We start from the raw sequence: 19,546 nt of genomic DNA, 5'->3' as shown, positions 1-19,546 counted from the left end.
TTTTCCTTTAAAATCTTTTTTTTTTTTTTTTTTTTTCCTCTTCTCTTTATAGAAATAAATACGTACTTTGTTTAGTTTTGAAGGGAATTTCACAGGTCCCTGCAGGGTGGTGGTGACATCTCAGCTGGGCCGTGCTCCTGGCCAGGGCTGGAGGCTCCCCGGGGGTTGGAGCTTTGCTGGGTGGTTTTTTGCTGGTTGGGACATCCCTTGCTCCTCCTGGCCCTGGATCAGGAGTGTCCCAGCTCCCCGGGGTGGAGGTAAAGCCACGGCAGGCGTGGCAGGGAGCTGGTCCCGGTGCGGGGAGCTCAGCCCTGGGGACCTGCTGGGGTGCAGGAGTCGGGGCTGCCCCACTTTGTGCGTTCAGGGACAGCCTTCTCCTGGAAAGCTGCATCCAGGTGCTTCCCACGGCCACAAAACCCTGACCCTGTGTCGGAGCAGACAGCACAGCTGGGCTGAAGGGTGGCTGAAGGGTCTCCAGGTGGGGTTGGAGAACCACGAGCAGCCTCAGCGGTTTGGGGGTGATTTTCCTTCCTCTGGGGATCCCCACGGGCTGGCTGGCAGCCCCAGCCGAGGGCAGCAGCTCTTGTGCCATGGGTGAGGGGTGTGGAGCTGGCTCTGCAGCCCGGTCCCTCCTGGGGGGACGCTCTGGGAGGTGTCCCCTCACAGCCAGGCTGGCCAGCAGGCACCAAAACCTCCAGCGCTGGTCCAGAGGAGAGGGAAAAGCCCCAAATCCATTTTCCCAGTCGCTTCCTCTGCGCTCAGCCCGTCGGCTCCGAGGACACGGGGCTGGGCTGTGGGTAAGGCTGGGGTGTCACTGATGGCTGTCCCCAATCCCAGCAGCACCTCCTGGTACCTTCAGGGTCCGGATCCTCACCCTGCTGGATGCCTCTCCAAAGCCTTTTCCTATGGATAAAGGATATCTGGGGGATGATGATGTCCTTGCAGGCAGAGGACACTCAGAATTAAAATCAGATTTCAAAAACGGTGGCTGTAGATAAAGGTCAGCCAGGGCTGTTGGTTGGTGCTTTTCCCAGGACAATTCCAGGATGATCTGGCCAGGGTTTCTCCTTCAGGCTGCTCGGGAAGGCCATGGGATGGCAAATGTGGGTGTCCCGTGACTGTCCCTCTCTCCACGTGGGACAGCGGAGCCCGGATGGAGACTGGCTGGGGATGGTGTGTGACCTGTGAGCCGTGTTTCCTGCTGGATGAGGATTCTGGAGATGGTTTATTGCCTTGGCAGGAGGGTTTTGGTGGAGAAGAAGTGAGGCTGGAGACCTCTGGAAGAGCTCCCATGTCTCCTGGTGTCCTGTGGCTCCCCAAGCCCCCGAGGTGCAGCTCTGCTCTTTGTGCTGGTTTCTGGGAGCGTTTCCCCAGCTTTGGGGGCCCCTCTGTCAAACCCAAAGGAAAACGAGGGGGAACCCTGCTGTGTGCTGGGCCCTGGGCAGGAACAGCCCCTTCCACCCCCCTCCATCGCCCCTCTGAGCCCAGGGGCAGCCCAGGCTCAGCCCCAGAACCATCCTCAAACGGGCAAAGAGCCCAAACCAGAGTTTGACGGAACAGCCATCCCCGAGCACGGATCCTTGCAGAGGAGCAGAGCAGGGGTTCGAAGCCATCTTCCCCCCAGGAAAGAGCACGGCCCCAGCTCTTGGGGCAGCCAAGAAATGTCCTTGAGTAGCACCTTCTCGCCCGCGAGCGGCCCCGGGGGCCTGCGAGAGTTTGGGGTTCCTTGTGCACGAGCCGGGGGGACCCTGCTCCGGCCCACGCTGGGCTGGGGCTCAGGGGCTCCGCCAGGCAGAGCAGGGAATGTGCTTTGGGTTCCCTGAAGGGCTAACAGCCTCCTTCCACCTTGATGTGTAAAATCTTGGAGAAGCCGGGTCTTTTCCTCAGGGCCTGGAAGAGGAGCAGACAGTGGGGCTGGGGGCAGCCAGCAGTGCCCTGCTCCGTGGGGACAGGGAGGGAAGGGGACAGCTCAAACCCCTGCATGGGAAGGGCATGGGGAGAGGGAGGGAAGGGGACAGCTCAAATCCCTGCATGGGAAGGGCACAGGGACAGGGAGGGAAGGGGACAGCTCAAATCCCTGCCATGGGAAGGGCACAGGGACAGGGAGGGAAGGGGACAGCTCAAATCCCTGCCATGGGAAGGGCACAGGGACAGGGAGGGAAGGGGACAGCTCAAATCCCTGCCATGGGAAGGGCACAGGGACAGGGAGGGAAGGGGACAGCTCAAACCCCTGCATGGGAAGGGCACAGGGAGGGAAGGGGACAGCTCAAACCCCTGCATGGGAAGGGCACAGGGACAGGGAGGGAAGGGGACAGCTCAAACCCCTGCCATGGGAAGGGCACAGGGCAAGGGAGGGAAGGGGACAGCTCAAATCCCTGCCATGGGAAGGGCACAGGGACAGGGAGGGAAGGGGACAGCTCAAACCCCTGCCATGGGAAGGGCACAGGGAGGGAAGGGGACAGCTCAAACCCCTGCCATGGGAAGGGCACAGGGCAAGGGAAGGAGGAGCAGGGATATCTCCAGTTCCTGCCTCAGGGAAGACATGGGGTGAGGAAGGGAGAGGGGGAACATCATCTCAAATCCCTGGCACAGGAAGGAAAGAGGAAAGGGAGGGAGAGGGGGAACATTTCTGATCCCTGCCATGGGAAGGAGCCAGGGCTGGTGACACCGGTGTTAGCTGGGGCTGGGGTCCTTTACCTGGAGTTTGTTCACCATTTCCTCAAACATCTTCCTGGCTTCGGGGCTGTGGGGCTCCTTGAAGTAATCCACAATCCCCACCTGCACCACGATGGACTTGAGGTTCCGGCACACACCTGGGGCACAGACAGCACTGGCTCTCACACCTGGGGACAGGCCAGCAGGGACCCCAGACCCCACCCCGTGCTCCTCAAGGCCCTCTGTGTGTGGGGATCCTCACCCTGGAGATGGAGGAGACCTGGCCAAGGTCTCTGAAGGGGCTGTGAGGTGGCCCCTGGCTGCCCTGTCCCAGCCCGGTGTCCTCCTGCTTCCTTGGCAATCCCTGCCTGCCATCCAGAGGGGTGGGCTCCAGCCAGCCCCACCCCAGCCCCCGAGCTGTGAGCACCAGGACAGGCTCTCCTGGGGCTGGGAACCTCCTGTCCTGGCCAGGGACTGCAGCAAACGCACAAACCCCGGGTGTGGCACAAACAAACCCCGGGTGTGGCACAAACAAACCCTGGGTGTGACACAAACAAACCCCGGGTGTGGCACAAACAAACCCCGGGTGTGGCACAAACAAACCCCGGGTGTGACACAAACCCCAGGTGTGACACAAACAAACCCCGGGTGTGGCACAAACAAACCCCGGGTGTGGCACAAACAAACCCTGGGTGTGGCACAAACAAACCCTGGGTGTGACACAAACCCCAGGTGTGACACAAACAAACCCCGGGTGTGGCACAAACAAACCCCGGGTGTGGCACAAACAAACCCTGGGTGTGGCACAAACCCCGGGTGTGGCACAAACAAACCCTGGGTGTGGCACAAACAAACCCCGGGTGTGGCACAAACAAACCCCGGGTGTGGCACAAACAAACCCCGGGTGTGGCACAAACAAACCCTGGGTGTGGCACAAACAAACCCCGGGTGTGGCACAAACAAACCCCGGGTGTGGCACAAACCCCGGGTGTGGCACAAACAAACCCCGGGTGTGGCACAAACCACGGGTGTGGCACAAACAAACCCCGGGTGTGGCACAAACCCCGGGTGTGGCACAAACAAACCCCGGGTGTGACACAAACCCCGGGTGTGGCACAAACAAACCCCGGGTGTGGCACAAACAAACCCCAGGTGTGGCACAAACAAACCCCGGGTGTGGCACAAACAAACCCCGGGTGTGGCACAAACCACGGGTGTGGCACAAACAAACCCTGGGTGTGACACAAACCCCGGGTGTGGCACAAACAAACCCTGGGTGTGGCACAAACAAACCCTGGGTGTGGCACAAACCACGGGTGTGGCACAAACAAACCCTGGGTGTGACACAAACCCTGGGTGTGGCACAAACTCGGGTGTGGCAGAAACAAACCCTGGGTGTGGCACAAACAAACCCCGGGTGTGACACAAACAAACCCCGGGTGTGGCACAAAGCTGGAGGCCTCCATCGCCCTGGGGGTGTCTCCATCCTCCCTGCAGCCCGAGGTGAGATCAGCTGTCCTTGGCCCACCCTCGCTGGGGGTGCTGGCTCTGCTCTGTCACCCTCCCCAGAGAGCTCCCAGCCCCTCCCGGTGCCCGCAGCTCCCGTGGGAGGCTCTGCCCCGTCCCTTTGGGAGCTGGCTGATGGCTGAGGGTCCCGGTGTGTTTGTTACTCACTGTTGAAGTGCAGCAGGGCCTTGGGGGTCACGGGGGTGGACGTCAGCACCAGCATCTCCAGCCCCTTCAGCCCCTCCCGGCACATCTCAGCAGCCACCTCCTGGTTGATCTCGGCCACATGGTCCAGCTCCAGCACCTGCAGCCTCATGCAGTTCCGGGCTGCGGGGAAGGGACAAGGACAGCCGCTGGCACAGGGGGCCGGGAGGGGTGGGTGGCACCAGGAGGGGCAGGGAGCACCCGTGGGGCTCAGGGTGGGTGGGCTTCTCCAGGGAGACCCCCATGGAGCATCGCCCTCCTCACCCCAGTGGAGGGGGAGAGGTGATGCCCAGGGAGGTTTGGGGTCCCCAGCCCTGGAGGTGTCCAGGGAATGCCTGGAGGTGGCACCCAGTGCTCTGGGCTGGCCACAGGGTGGGCTCAGCAGTCCCAGAGGTCTTTCCAAGCCCATGGCCCACTCTGTGACCCCAAGTGCTGGGCACAGGGTGGGCTCTGGGCGGTCCCAGAGGTCTCTCCAAGCCCATGACCTGGTCTGTGACCCCACATGCTGGGCACAGGGTGGGTTCAGCAGCCCCAGGGGTCTCTCCAAGCCCAAGGCCCGTTCCCAAGGGCAGGACCCCGAGCAATGCCTACCTAGGGACGCCAGGCCCTGCACGCCACAGCCGGCCCCTCCGACGCCGAGCGCCCGCAGGTGGGGCCAGCAGCGCCCGATCATCTGCAGGCAGCGGTTGCTGAAGCGCGTCGGCTGCTGGCTGGGGACACGAGGGACAAGAGCTGGGGCTGGCACGGCCACTCAGCCCCCCAGGCACTCCTGGCAGCCTGTGGCACCGGGAGCCCTCCCTCCCACCAGCCTGGGGCTGTGCGGCCGCTGGGCCAGGGCAGCTCCGTGTGCCCAGAGCCCCAAACCTCGCCCAGAGCAGCCCCTGGATCCCTGCAGTGCCCAAGGCCAGGCTGGACACTAGGGCTGGAGCTCCTGGGACACTGGGAGCTGTCCCTGCCATGTCTGGGGTGGCACTGGGTGTGTTTAAGGTTTCTCCCAACCCATTCCAGGATTCTGTGATTCCAACCTCGGAACCCAAAGCAGGCCCTGCACTCTGACCTTGGAGGGATGAAAGCAGCAGCAGCAGGGCCTGTGCCTCTCTCAGGTGGAGAGGGCAGGTGCCAGGTGCTGCTGCCCCAGGGCACACAGGAGCCACCAGGCCCTGACAGCCGCCTGTCCTGCAGGGTGACAGCCCCTGGCTCCTGTCACAGCGCCCAGGGGCTCTCCAGGCCGAGTGTCCTGTGAGAGCCTTCAGCTCCTGAGCACCCAGACACCGCGGGCTGGAGATGGGGCTCCAGCAGCATCTCCCCCAAAAGCTTTCCCAGAATGAGAGCAGCTGCAGTGCCCCCCCGAGCTGTGACATCCTTTCATCAACACCCAGACCCTGCAGGGCTGCTGCTGAGCCTGAGAGCTCAGACAGCCTTTGATGTTCAGCAGCAGCTCCCAGACCCATCACAGATCCCTCTCATCTCGGGTGTGAGCAGCCTCCCTGCAGCATTCCCAGGAGCTGCAGACACCCAGCAGCTCCCAGTTTGCACAGGAAGGGATGGGGCTGAGCTCCTGCTCTCACGGGCTGGGCTCCAGCATTGCTGCTCATCCCACAAAAACCCTCCCTAAGCAAATCAGGTTCTGGCACCCAGCTCCTTTCCAGCCCCTCACGCTGTGTGGCCTCCTCCTACCCCAGTTCCATCCCAGCCGTGTCCAGGCCAGGCTGGGCACTGGGATTTGGGGCACCCTGGGGCAGAGGGAGCTGTCCCTGCACGGCAGGGGTGGCACTGGGGGGGCTCTGGGGTCCCTTCCCACCCTGTGCTTCCGTGCCTTACCAGGGATGCAGAGGTGCGACCTGGAGGGAGATGATGTCCCTGCAGCCTGCTCCAAGGGCCCAGATGACTTCATGGCCCACGGGGTCCGTGGAGCTCCTGGAACAGCACAGGGGACGCGTGATGGCCCCACCTGCAGCGGTGTCACCCCTGGGCTGGCTCTGCATCCCCCCAGGCTGCTCCTGGAGGTACCAGTCTGGCCATGGCCATGGTTTACTGGGGACACTGGGGTGGGGCCACAGCCAGGCAGGTCCTCTGCAGCAGGACAGGTGGGCTGTGCTCTGCCAGGGCACGGGGTGAGCGCAGCACAGCCCGTCTGGGTGTGTTCCCAGCCTGTGTGTGTGTGATCCCAGCCTGTCCGGGTGTGTTCCCAGCCTATCCAGGTGTGTTCCCAGCCTGTGTGTGTGTGATCCCAGCCCGTCCGGGTGTGTTCCCAGCCTGTGTGTGTGTTCCCAGCCTGTCTGGGTGTGTTCCCAGCCCCTGTGTGTGTGTGTGTGTCTGTGTGTTCCCAGCCCGTCCGGGTGTGTTCCCAGCCCGTGTGTGTGTGTGTGTGTGTCTGTGTGTTCCCAGCCCATGTGTCTGTGTGTTCCCAGCCCGTCTGGGTGTGTTCCCAGCCCGTCCGGGTGTGTTCCCAGCCCGTCTGGGTGTGTTCCCAGCCCGTCTGGGTGTGTTCCCAGCCCGTCTGGGTGTGATCCCAGCCCGTCCGGGTGTGTTCCCAGCCCGTCTGGGTGTGATCCCAGCCTGTCCGGGTGTGTTCCCAGCCTATTCAGGTGTGTTCCCAGCCCATCTGGGTGTGTTCCCAGCCCCTGTGTGTGTGTGTGTGTGTTCCCAGCCTGTCTGGGTGTGTTCCCAGCCCCTGTGTGTGTGTGTGTGTGTTCCCAGCCCATTCAGGTGTGTTCCCAGCCCGTGTGTCTGTGTGTTCCCAGCCCGTCTGGGTGTGTTCCCAGCCCATCTGGGTGTGTTCCCAGCCCATTCAGGTGTGTTCCCAGCCCATTCAGGTGTGTTCCCAGCCCATCTGGGTGTGTTCCCAGCCCATTCAGGTGTGTTCCCAGCCCCTGTGTGTTCCCAGCCCGTCCGGGTGTGTTCCCAGCCCATCTGTGTGTGTTCCCAGCCCGTGTGTGTGTTCCCAGCCCATCTGGGTGTGTTCCCAGCCCATCTGTGTGTGTTCCCAGCCCGTGTGTGTGTTCCCAGCCTATCCAGGTGTGCTCCCAGCCCGTCCCCGTGCCTGGCAGGCGCTGGTGGCTGTCCTTACCGGTAGGTGACGGCCTGCAGGGCGCGGCAGTAGCAGCTGGCCAGCCAGAGCGAGCGGTCGGTCAGCACGTTGGGGCAGTGCGAGATGCGCAGGATCAGCAGATTGCTGCCCGTCGCCTTCAGCAGCGACTCCAGCCCCGCTTCCAGACATCCCCTGCCAGGACAGAGCCAGGATCAGGCTCAGGAGCCCCTGCTCACCCTCCCCGTGACCTCCCCGGGAGGGTGACACGTCCCGCGGGCGTCCGCGGCTCCGGGACACCCGAATCCCGCGGCAGGAGCCGCCGTGCGCTGGGGTGCAGCAAGGAAAGGGATTTTGGGGCTCCCTGAGGAGCTGCAGCTCCGGCTCCGGGAGGGGGGACACGGGGACAGAGGGACACGGCGACTCACCGTGTGCTCTTCATGTAATCCTCCTTGCTCTCCTTCTTGCCCCGCTGGCGCGGCTTCAGGTTTTGGAGGGTGAGGGAATGCATCTGGGTGCACCACTGGGACAGCATGGCCAGGAACTGGGGCACAGAGGTGGCACTCACTGCCAGGGACACCCCAGCACGGCCACACCACCCTGCCCCGGCTGGCCACACACGCGCCACAAACGTGGGAACACGCACAGGCCATGGCAGAGCACGTGCCACAGGTTCATGGGTGGGACCCCAAAATCATGGGTGGGACCTCAAAATCATGGGTGTGACCCCAAAATCATGGACATGACCCCAAATTCATGGGAGTGACCCCAAAATCATGGACGTGACCCCAAATTCATGGGAGTGACCCCAAAATCATGGATGTGATCCCAAAATCATGGGTGGGACCCCAAAATCATGGATGTGATCCCAAAATCATGGGTGTGACCCCAAAATCATGGATGTGATCCCAAATTCATGGGTATGACCCCAAAACCATGGGGGTGACCCCAAATTCATGGGCGTGACCCCAAAACCATGGGCGTAACCCCCAAAGCACGTGAAAAGCTGCGCAGGTGTGAGGTCCTGTCCTGGAGCATTCAGCCCCAGCAGCCCCAGCAGCCCCAGCAGCCCCAGCAGCCCCAGCTCCTCCAGCAGCTCCAGCAGCCCCAGCTCCTCCAGCTCCTCCAGCAGCCCCAGCTCCTCCAGCAGCTCCAGCAGCACCAGCAGCACCAGCAGCTCCAGGAGCCCCAGCTCCTCCAGCAGCCCCAGCAGCTCCCGCAGCCCCCAGCTCCTCCCGCAGCCCCAGCAGCTCCAGCAGCCCCAGCAGCTCCAGCAGCCCCAGCAGCTCCAGGAGCCCCAGCTCCTCCAGCAGCCCCAGCAGCCCCAGCAGCCCCAGCAGCTCCAGGAGCCCCAGCTCCTCCAGCAGCCCCAGCAGCCCCAGCAGCCCCAGCAGCTCCAGGAGCCCCAGCAGCCCCAGCAGCTCCAGCAGCCCCAGCAGCCCCAGCAGCCCCAGCAGCCCCAGCAGCTCCAGCAGCTCCAGGAGCCCCAGCAGCCCCAGCTCCTCCAGCAGCCCCAGCAGCCCCAGCAGCCCCAGCAGCCCCAGCAGCCCCAGCAGCTCCAGCAGCCCCAGCAGCCCCAGCAGCCCCAGCAGCTCCAGGAGCCCCAGCTCCTCCAGCAGCCCCAGCAGCTCCCGCAGCCCCCAGCTCCTCCCGCAGCCCCAGCAGCTCCAGCAGCCCCAGCAGCTCCAGGAGCCCCAGCTCCTCCAGCAGCCCCAGCAGCCCCAGCAGCTCCAGGAGCCCCAGCAGCCCCAGGAGCCCCGGCAGCCCCAGCAGCCCCGGCAGCTCCAGCTCCTCCAGCAGCCCCAGCAGCTCCAGCAGCCCCAGCAGCTCCCGCAGCCCCAGCAGCTCCAGCAGCCCCAGCAGCTCCCGCAGCCCCAGCAGCTCCTCCAGCAGCCCCAGCTCCTCCAGCAGCTCCAGCAGCTCCAGCAGCTCCAGCAGCCCCAGCTCCTCCAGCAGCCCCAGCAGCCCCAGCAGCCCCAGCAGCCCCAGCAGCTCCCGCAGCCCCAGCAGCCCCAGCAGCTCCCGCAGCCCCCAGCTCCTCCAGCAGCTCCAGCAGCCCCAGCTCCTCCAGCAGCCCCAGCAGCCCCAGCAGCCCCAGCTCCTCCAGCAGCCCCAGCAGCCCCAGCAGCCCCAGCAGCCCCAGCAGCCCCAGCAGCCCCAGCAGCCCCAGCAGCCCCAGCAGCTCCAGCAGCCCCAGCCGTGTCCCCAGGGTCGGAAGGACACAAGCACGGGGGAGATGCTCGCACAGCTTCTCCCCTCACCACCCCCTGCCCCGTACCTTGGAGGAGACCCTGGCGTTCTCCAGCAGCACCCGCGTCCACACGGCCGGGTGTCGAGCCACGAACTTCCAGTCCTTGCACACCTCGGCCGCCCGCAGCAGGGTCTTGGTGTCCAGGTAGGTGAAGATGCAGAAGAGAGCCGCCCGCATCTTGAGGATCTCGGGGCTGATGACCTCGCTGGAGTGGCCCGGGCTGCCCCGCTCCAGCCGGCACACCTTGCTCCCCTCGGGCCGGGCGTCGGTGGCCACTGCGGGGAGCGGCGGGTGAGGGAGGGCAGCTCCGTGCCCGTCCCTGGGCTCCCAGCCGCCCCGGCCGGGCTCTCTCACCCGTCAGGCGGCCGCTGCCCGCGGCTCGGGACGCGGCGGATCCCGGCGCCTCCGGCTCCCAGCCCTCGGCCTCGGACTCGGTGGTGCGGGACCCCACGTCGGACACGTCTCCTTCCTCGCCCTCGGTGCTGTTGCGGTAGGGCCGGCGGTGCCAGTTGTGGATGGCCTGGCGGCGCAGCCCCGAGCCCCGGCCCGGGTACGGGTGACCGTCGGCGGTGTCGTCGGTGGGACACGGCTCCGCGCTGTCGCTGTCGTAGCAGCCCGAGCTCTGCGACACGGCCTTGGGCCGGCTGGAGGCCCTGCGGACGGGCATGGCCGAGCTCAGGGCTCGCCGGGGCCGCGTCCCCTCCCCGGGCCCCGCCGGGCTCCCGGGGCCGGCGGGGTCGGGCACTCACCCGGTGCTGGAGGAGCAGCGCTGGTTGCCGTAGGGACCGGCCACGGCCACCGCCGGCCCCGGGTGCCGCTCTCTCTGCGGGGACAGGGGACGAGATGTGGCCCGGCCCGGCCGAGGGAGGGGACCCCCGATCCCCGCGGTGCCAGCTGCCCCTCGGGGGTCACCCCCACCCGGCGGCTGCCGAGCAGCATCGGCAACAGCGAGCCACGAGAAACGGCTTCTCCTGGGGATGCCCCGCCCGGGATTCCCCATTTCCCACGGGAAACAGCGGGGTCCGTCCCCCGCCCCGCTCGGGCCCGGGCACAGGAGACCCAGGGGCGCGTTCCCGCAGCCCCGAGCGCGTTCCCGCAGCCCCGAGCGCGTTCCCAAAGAACCGAGCGCGTTCCCAAAGCCCCGGGTGAGTTCCCGCAGCCCCGAGCGCGTTCCCAAAACCCCGAGCGCGCTCCCACAGCCCCAGGCGCGCTCCCACAGCCCCAGGCGCGTTCCCGCAGCCCCGAGCGCGTTCCCAAAGTCCCGAGCGCGCTCCCGCAGCCCCGGCGCGCTCCCGCAGCCCCAGACTCGTTCCCGCAGCCCCAGACGCGTTCCCGCAGCCCCAGACGCGTTTCCGCAGCCCTGAGCGCGTTCCCGCAGCCCCAGACGCGCTCCCGCAGCCCCGAGCGCGTTCCCAAAGCCCCGGGTGAGTTCCCGCAGCCCCGAGCGCGTTCCCAAAGCCCCGAGCGCGCTCCCACAGCCCCAGGCGCGTTCCCGCAGCCCCGAGCGCGTTCCCAAAGTCCCGAGCGCGCTCCCGCAGCCCCAGGCGCGCTCCCGCAGCCCCGGACTCGCTCCCGCAGCCCCGCGCGCTCCCGCAGCCCCGCGCGCTCCCGCAGCCCCGCGCGCTCCCGCAGCCCCGCGCGCTCCCGAGGCCGTGCCTGTGGCCGCGCAGGTAGCGCTCGGGCGGCGATGGCCCTGGCGGCCGGGGTCCCGCAGCGGCCCAGGCTCCCGCTGGGGGTGGTGCCGCAGCTGCTGCTGATGATCTGCAGCTGCTTCTCGGCGCGGTCCGCGCGCTCCAGCAGCTCCTCGATGAAATGCTGCAGCCGCACCTTGGCGTTGGCCTCGCGGGCCGCGGTCTCCTTCAGGAACTGGTCAATCTGCAGCACCTCCCTGCCACGGGGACCGCGGTGACACCGCAGGGCCACCCCAGGGCCGCAGTGACACCGCAGGGCCACAGTGACACCCCAGGGCCGCCCCAGCTCCACAGTGACACCCCAGAGCCACTCCAGCTGTGCACAGGGACCATGGTGCCACCCCAGCTGTGCAGTGCCACCCCAGGGCCACCCCAGCTGTGCAGTGACACCCCAGCTGTGCACAGGGACCATGGTGACACCCCAGCTCCGCAGTGACACCCCAGGGTGGCAGTGACATCCCAGGGCCACCCCAGCTCCACAGTGATACCCCAGAGCCACCCCAGCTGTGCACAGGGACCATGGTGACACCCCAGCTCCGCAGTGACACCCCAGGGTGGCAGTGACATCCCAGGGCCACCCCAGCTCCACAGTGACACCCCAGAGCCACTCCAGCTGTGCACAGGGACCATGGTGACACCCCAGCTGTGCACAGGGACCGTGGTGCCACCCCAGCTGTGCAGGGACACCCCAGCTGTGCAGGGACACCCCAGCTGTGCACAGGGACCATGGTGACACCCCAGCTCCGCAGTGACACCCCAGGGCCGCAGTGACATCCCAGCTGTGCAGTGTCACCCCAGCTGTGCACAGGGGCCGTGGTGCCACCCCAGCTGTGCAGTGCCACCCCAGCTGTGCACAGGGACCGTGGTGACACCCCAGCTGTGCAGTGCCACCCCAGCTGTGCACAGGGACCATGGTGACATCCCAGCTGTGCAGGGACACCCCAGGGCCACCCCAGCTGTGCAGTGTCACCCCAGCTGTGCAGGGACACCCCAGCTGTGCAGGGTCACCCCAGCTGTGCACAGGGACCGTGGTGACACCCCAGCCGTGCAGTGCCACCCCTCGGGAGCCGGAGCGGGCTCAGCGGTGCTGGATTAACCCGGGATCGCTCCGTGCTCAGCCCGATCCGGCTCCGAGCCAGCCCGGGCGGGACAGGGGTGCAGGGACCAGCCCACCGTGCAGGGGGTGTCACCACCTGCTTCTAGGGGTGGGGTGACATCCCCAGAGCCTCGCCCATCACCGCCAGGCCCGGATCGGGGTCCGGAGCACCACGGGCACAGGCTGGAGGATGGAGATGCTGTGACTGGGTGAGGGAGGAGGATGGCGGTGCCACCCTTAAACCTGTTCAGCCCGGGGATCCAGGGCCCCGTCCCCTCATTAACACATTAATTAGCAGGGGCTCGGCAGCTCTGAGCCTGCGGAAGGGCCGCTCCCCCAAAGGGACTGGGCTGCGGTGTGGCAGCAGCTCCGGGACCCGAGGGGAACCACCCGGCACAAACAGCCCGGACCCCACCCGGGAACCGGGACACAGCCGGGGGACACGGGACAGACACCCCGAGAGCTGGGACAGGACATGGGGACATGGGACAGACACCCCGAGAGCCGGGACAGGACATGGGGACACGGGACAGACACCCCGAGAGCCGGGACAGGACATGGGGACACGGGACAGACACCCCGAGAGCCGGGACAGGACATGGGGACACGGGACAGACACCCCGAGAGCCGGGACAGGACACGGGGACACGGGACAGACACCTCAGGGTGTGCACACACACACACACACACACACACAGTGCACACACACACACACAGTGCACACACACACAGTGCACACACACACACAGTGCACACACACACACACAGTGCACACACACACACAGAGTGCACACACACACACAGTGCACACACACACAGAGTGCACACACACACACACACACACACAGTGCACACACACACAGTGCACACACACACACACACACAGTGCACACACACACACACAGTGCACACACACACACACACACACACACAGTAACACACACACACACACACACACACAGTGCACACACACACACACACACACACACACACACACAGTGCACACACACACACACACACACACAGTGCACACACACACACAGTGCACACACACACACACACACACACAGTGCACACACACACACAGTGCACACACACACACACACAGTGCACACACACACACACACACACAGTGCACACACACACACACACACAGACACACACACACAGTGCACACACACACACACACACACACACAGTGCACACACACACACACACACACACACACACACACACAGAGTGCACACACACACACACAGTGCACACACACACACACACACACACAGTGCACACACACACACACACACACACACACACAGTGCACACACACACACACACACACAGTGCACACACACACACACACTGCACACACACACACACAGTGCACACACACACACACAGTGCACACACACACACACACACACACACAGTGCACACACACACACACACAGTGCACACACACACACAGTGCACACACACACACAGTGCACACACACAGTGCACACACACACACAGTACACACACACACACACACAGTGCACACACACACACACACAGTGCACACACACACAGTGCACACACACACACACAGTGCACACACACACACACAGTGCACACACACACACACACACAGTGCACACACACACAGTGCACACACACACACAGTGCACACACACACACACAGTGCACACACACACACACACACACACAGTGCACACACACACACACACACACAGTGCACACACACACACAGTGCACACACACACACAGTGCACACACACACAGTGCACACACACACACACACAGTGCACACACACACACAGTGCACACACACAGACACAGTGCACACACACACACACAGTGCACACACACACAGTGCACACACACACACAGTGCACACACACACACACACAGTGCACACACACACACAGTACACACACACACACACACAGTGCACACACACACACAGTGCACACACACACACACACACACAGTGCACACACACACACACACAGTGCACACACACACACACAGTGCACACACACACACACACAGTGCACACACACACACACAGTGCACACACACAGTGCACACACACACAGTGCACACACACACACAGTGCACACACACACACACACACACACACACAGTGCACACACACACACACACACAGTGCACACACACACACACACAGTGCACACACACACACACACACACACAGTGCACACACACACACACAGTGCACACACACACACACACAGTGCACACACACACACACACACACAGTGCACACACACACACACAGTGCACACACACACACACACAGTGCACAGACACACACACAGTGCACACACACACACACACACAGTGCACACACACACACACACACACAGTGCACACACACACACAGTGCACACACACACACACAGTGCACACACACACACACACACAGTGCACACACACACACACAGTGCACACACACACAGTGCACACACACACACACAGTGCACACACACACACACAGTGCACACACACACACACACACACACACACACAGTGCACACACACACACAGTGCACACACACACACACACACACACACACAGTGCACACACACACACACAGTGCACACACACACACAGAGTGCACACACACACACACAGTGCACACACACACAGTGCACACACACACACACAGTGCACACACACACACACAGTGCACACACACACACACACACACACACACACAGTGCACACACACACACACAGTGCACACACACACACACAGTGCACACACACACACACACAGTGCACACACACACACACACAGTGCACACACACACACAGTGCACACACACACACACAGTGCACACACACACACAGTGCACACACACAGTGCACACACACACACAGTGCACACACACACACACAGTGCACACACACACACACACAGTGCACACACAGTGCACACACACACACACACAGTGCACACACACACACACACACACAGTGCACACACACAGACACAGTGCACACACACACACACAGTGCACACACACACACACAGTGCACACACACACACAGTGCACACACACAGTGCACACACACACACAGTACACACACACACACACACAGTGCACACACACACACAGTGCACACACACACACACACAGTGCACACACACACACAGTGCACACACACACAGTGCACACACACACAGTGCACACACAGTGCACACACACACACACACAGTGCACACACACACAGTGCACACACACACAGTGCACACACACACACAGTGCACACACACACACACACAGTGCACACACACACAGTGCACACACACACACACACAGTGCACACACACACACAGTGCACACACACACACAGTACACACACACACACACACAGTGCACACACACACACAGTGCACACACACACACACAGTGCACACACACACACACACACAGTGCACACACACACACACACAGTGCACACACACACACACAGTGCACACACACACACACACACAGTGCACACACACACACACAGTGCACACACACACACACACAGTGCACACACACACACACACACACACACACAGTGCACACACACACACAGTGCACACACACACACACACACAGTGCACACACACACACACACACACACAGTGCACACACACACACACACACACACACAGTGCACACACACACACAGTGCACACACACACACACACAGTGCACACACACACACACACAGTGCACACACACACACACACACACAGTGCACACACACACACACAGTGCACACACACACACACACACAGTGCACACACACACACACAGTGCACACACACACACACACACACAGTGCACACACACACACACACAGTGCACACACACACACACACACACAGTGCACACACACACACACACAGTGCACACACACACACACACAGTGCACACACACACACACACACAGTGCACACACACACACACAGTGCACACACACACACACAGTGCACACACACACAGTGCACACACAGATCTGCTCACAGCTGCACTGTTGGTTGTGCACAGACACACACACACTCACACACACACACACCTGCTCACACCTCCCCTCAGCATCCAGGGTCCCCTGATGATGCACAGACACAGCTTTGCAGGTGTGTCAGAGCTCAGCACCACCCCTCGCACACCTGGACACACCCAGTGAGCACAGCAACCCGAGCACACACACCCGACCTCCGTGCACACCTGGACACCAAAGCTGATCCCTCCCACCCGACCCTGGACACCTGGACACAATGATCTGCTCAGAAGCACAAGGGAAAAGGAGGGGGCAGCTCTTGGTGACATAATTCCCACTGCTGGCTATCAATTACCAATTAATTACCAATTAATTTTCAATTAATTTCTCCCCAACCTGCCGCTCGCAGGCCGAGCTTGGGAGCTCTGGGGATGCTCTGGGAAGGCTCCTGGAAGGGGCCCCAGGGGATCTGGAAGGCAAATGTGGAGTTGGGCAGCAGCTGTAAGGTGATGCTGATGGTTATCACCCTCATTCCCATGGACTGCTGGAAAAACACTCCCGGCAAAGGAAACGGAGCCCAGGAGCCAGAGGTGGCCCAGGAGGACAACGGCCTCATGGTGCCCTGGAGCTGGCAGGGCTGGGAAACGTCCCCAAGGTGTTTCCAGGAGAGGCTCTGCTGATTAAAATGATTTCTGATGGTGTCCTCACGTCCAGGAGAAAACCTCCTGTCACAGCAGATCTTCCCCTGCCCTCCCTGCAGCCCCACAAGGGATTTTGTCCCTTGGGGTGGAGGAGTTTGGGGGCTGATGGGGACAGTTGAGGGGCAGGAGAGTTTCTCTGTGGAATGGGCGGTCTGGAAGGTGGTTTTGGCATAAACCCAGGGTTTTAGGTGGTGACATTGTCCATGCTCTACCAAGAGACGTTTGGCTCTCTATTTACCCTGTCTGTCTCCAGACCCTGCTCCAGACCCTTCTACACTGGAGTGTTTAATTCCATCACCCCACATCCCCAAGGTTCCCCTGGACAACACCTCTGAGGCAGCCCCCACCCCTCCTTGCCTGTCCCACAGACACACCCACACCTGGGGGTGTTGTTATCCAGCTGCAGGGTGACCCCTGAGCCAGGAGCTCCCCACCCTGGGAGAGCCAGGCCATCATCCCAGAGTCACTCGTTCACAATGTGCACAGGGTGATGGGGACCACAGCAATTCCCTCAGGAACACCAGCAGTGCTCCCAGCCCAGCCCAGCCCAGCCCAGCCCAGCCCAGCCCAGCCCAGCCCAGCCCAGCCCAGCCCAGCCCAGCCGTGCCTGGCCCCCACCAGCTCCTCTCGGACTCGCTGGGCCCCTCCAGGTTCTCTCCAGCTCCTGAGGAGCCAGGTCTGGTTTGCTTGGACACCACCAATGGGCAGAATGAGCCAAGCTGGCCTGGAGGGTGACCAGGTTGGGGTGGGCAGGGGGTGCTGAGGGGGGAAATTGGGATGGAAATGAGGATGGCAGCATCACAGCCTTAACAGCAAATGGAGGTGGCACTGCTTGGGCTGCCCCACGCTCCCTCGGGGAGAAAATCCTGGAATCTGGGCATGGCAGGGGTGGGAACCAGCTGGGATTTGAGGTTCCTTCAGGCCAAAGCAGGCTGTGACTCTGTGGTCCCCAGGCTGGGAGCACTGGTGGCTCTGGGACAAGGCCTGGCTTGCCGTGACCCAGCCGAGGAGGGGCCCAGGTGTGAGGGAAACTGAGCGGGTGGGAGAAGATGCAGAGCCTGATAAGGGGTGGTGCTGATGGGCATCACCAAGGGGCTGTGCCTGAGCCCTGGCCCTGAGCGCTTGGTGATGGTTCTGGGCTCCTCTGGATTGGAAGAGACCCCAAAGCTCCTCTCACTCCACCCCTTCCATGGGCAGGGACACGTTCCATTGTTCCCCACTGCTCCAAAAGCAGTCCAGCCTGGCCTTCAGCCCCCCCAGGGATGGGGCAGCCCCAGGTTCTCCAGGACTCACTGCCAGGCACCCCTTTCCTCCCACCCCGCGATGGGGACAGGGACAAAGGACTCACTGTTGCTTCCGGGTGAGCTCCTGCTCCTTCTGCACCAGGTCCTGCTTGAGGGAGGCCAGCATCTCCACGCTGACGTCCACCTGGCGGGACAGCTCCGACGCCCGGTCCTCCAGCTCCTGCTTCTCCCGGCTCAGCCTCAGGCTCTCCTGCTTGGCCTTCTCCAGCTCCGAGCTCTTGCGGTCCAGCTCCACCTGGAGCCGGCCCACCTGCGAGGCGATCTTCTGCTCCACCTCCTCCGTCAGCTTCTCCAGCCTCTTGTCCACCTCCAGCTTCTCGAAGGCGCGGATCTTCAGGCGGGCCAGGCCCTCCTCGTAGGCCGCGTCCATGGCGGCCGGCGGCGCGGGCGCGGGCGCCACGGCCTTGCCCCGGGTGAAGATCTCGCTCAGAGGGATCTCGATCTCGTGGACATAGCGCGGCGAGGGCGACGAGGACGGGGCCGGCTCCAGCTCCTCGGCGGGGACCAGGTCGCAGGAGAAGCGCTGGTCCTTGCCCTGGAAGGAGGTGCTCTCAAAGTAGTCCCTGCGGGCGGCCGGGGTCAGCAGGGCCCCGTCGGCGGCCAGCGGGAACACGGCGGCATCGCAGATGCTGTTGGTCTTGGAGAGCACGTAGAGGGTCTCGTAGGTGTGGTTGTACTCCAGGTGTGCGCGCAGCGAGGACAGGCTGCGGAAGCGCTTGTGCTCCCCGCAGCGCGGACAGCGGTAGGGCAGGTCCAGCGAGGCCATCCCTCAGCTCTGCTCCCCGGTCAGGGGGACGCGTGGGACCCCGCTCATGGCGCGGCGCGCAGGCCGCGGGGACGCGCGGGGGTCCCCGGGGAGCCCCCGGCTGAGGAGCGGCGGCTCCGCTGGGACATGGCCGGGGTGGAACGGGGGATCCCGCAATCCTGGGGGGCTGTCAGCAGCGAGCGGTGCCGGGCGCTGGAAGAGATGGGGGTCAGTGCTACGGGGCTGGGGGTCCCCAAAAATCCCTCCTTGGCCCTTCTTCTGGCTCCCCTCTGTGCCTCCATCCCACCCTCCCGTGTTCCTCCCAGCCACGTGCG

The 19,546-nt window shown here is 63.3% G+C and overlaps 1 protein-coding gene across 1 annotated transcript; it reads right to left on the bottom strand.

Moving 5' to 3' along the window:
* On the bottom strand, nt 1–19,326 carry FBXO41 (F-box protein 41). Its single transcript, XM_086891005.1, has 12 exons — nt 18,511–19,326; nt 11,301–11,532; nt 10,394–10,467; nt 9,999–10,297; nt 9,672–9,919; nt 7,822–7,937; nt 7,436–7,588; nt 6,187–6,282; nt 4,957–5,075; nt 4,330–4,488; nt 2,698–2,813; nt 1–1,890 (listed from the first exon to the last, which is right to left on the bottom strand). The coding sequence occupies exons 1-12, from the start codon at nt 19,230–19,232 to the stop codon at nt 1,828–1,830; spliced, it is 2,397 nt and encodes a 798-aa protein (XP_086747131.1). The 5' UTR covers nt 19,233–19,326; the 3' UTR covers nt 1–1,827.
* Between the last annotated feature and the right edge of the window lie 220 nt (nt 19,327–19,546).

Source organism: Cyanistes caeruleus, chromosome 5 (assembly GCF_971803275.1).
Source record: "Cyanistes caeruleus chromosome 5, bCyaCae1.hap1.1, whole genome shotgun sequence".
NCBI lineage: Eukaryota > Metazoa > Chordata > Aves > Passeriformes > Paridae > Cyanistes > Cyanistes caeruleus.
The sequence above is the reverse complement of the archived record's forward strand: the minus strand, read 5'-3'. Positions and strand labels throughout refer to the sequence as shown.

What these genes read in the sequence shown, in the direction of transcription:
- FBXO41 (XM_086891005.1), bottom strand. Translation starts at nt 19,232, where the DNA reads ATGGCCTCGCTGGACCTGCCCTACCGCTGTCCGCGCTGCGGGGAGCAC. An exon ending in CGCTACCTGCGCGGCCACAG is followed by an intron (nt 10,468 to 11,300) that starts GCACGGCCTCGG and finishes CTGTCCCCGCAG; the next exon opens with AGAGAGCGGCACCCGGGGCC. An exon ending in GGGCAGCGGCCGCCTGACGG is followed by an intron (nt 9,920 to 9,998) that starts GTGAGAGAGCCC and finishes CGCTCCCCGCAG; the next exon opens with TGGCCACCGACGCCCGGCCC.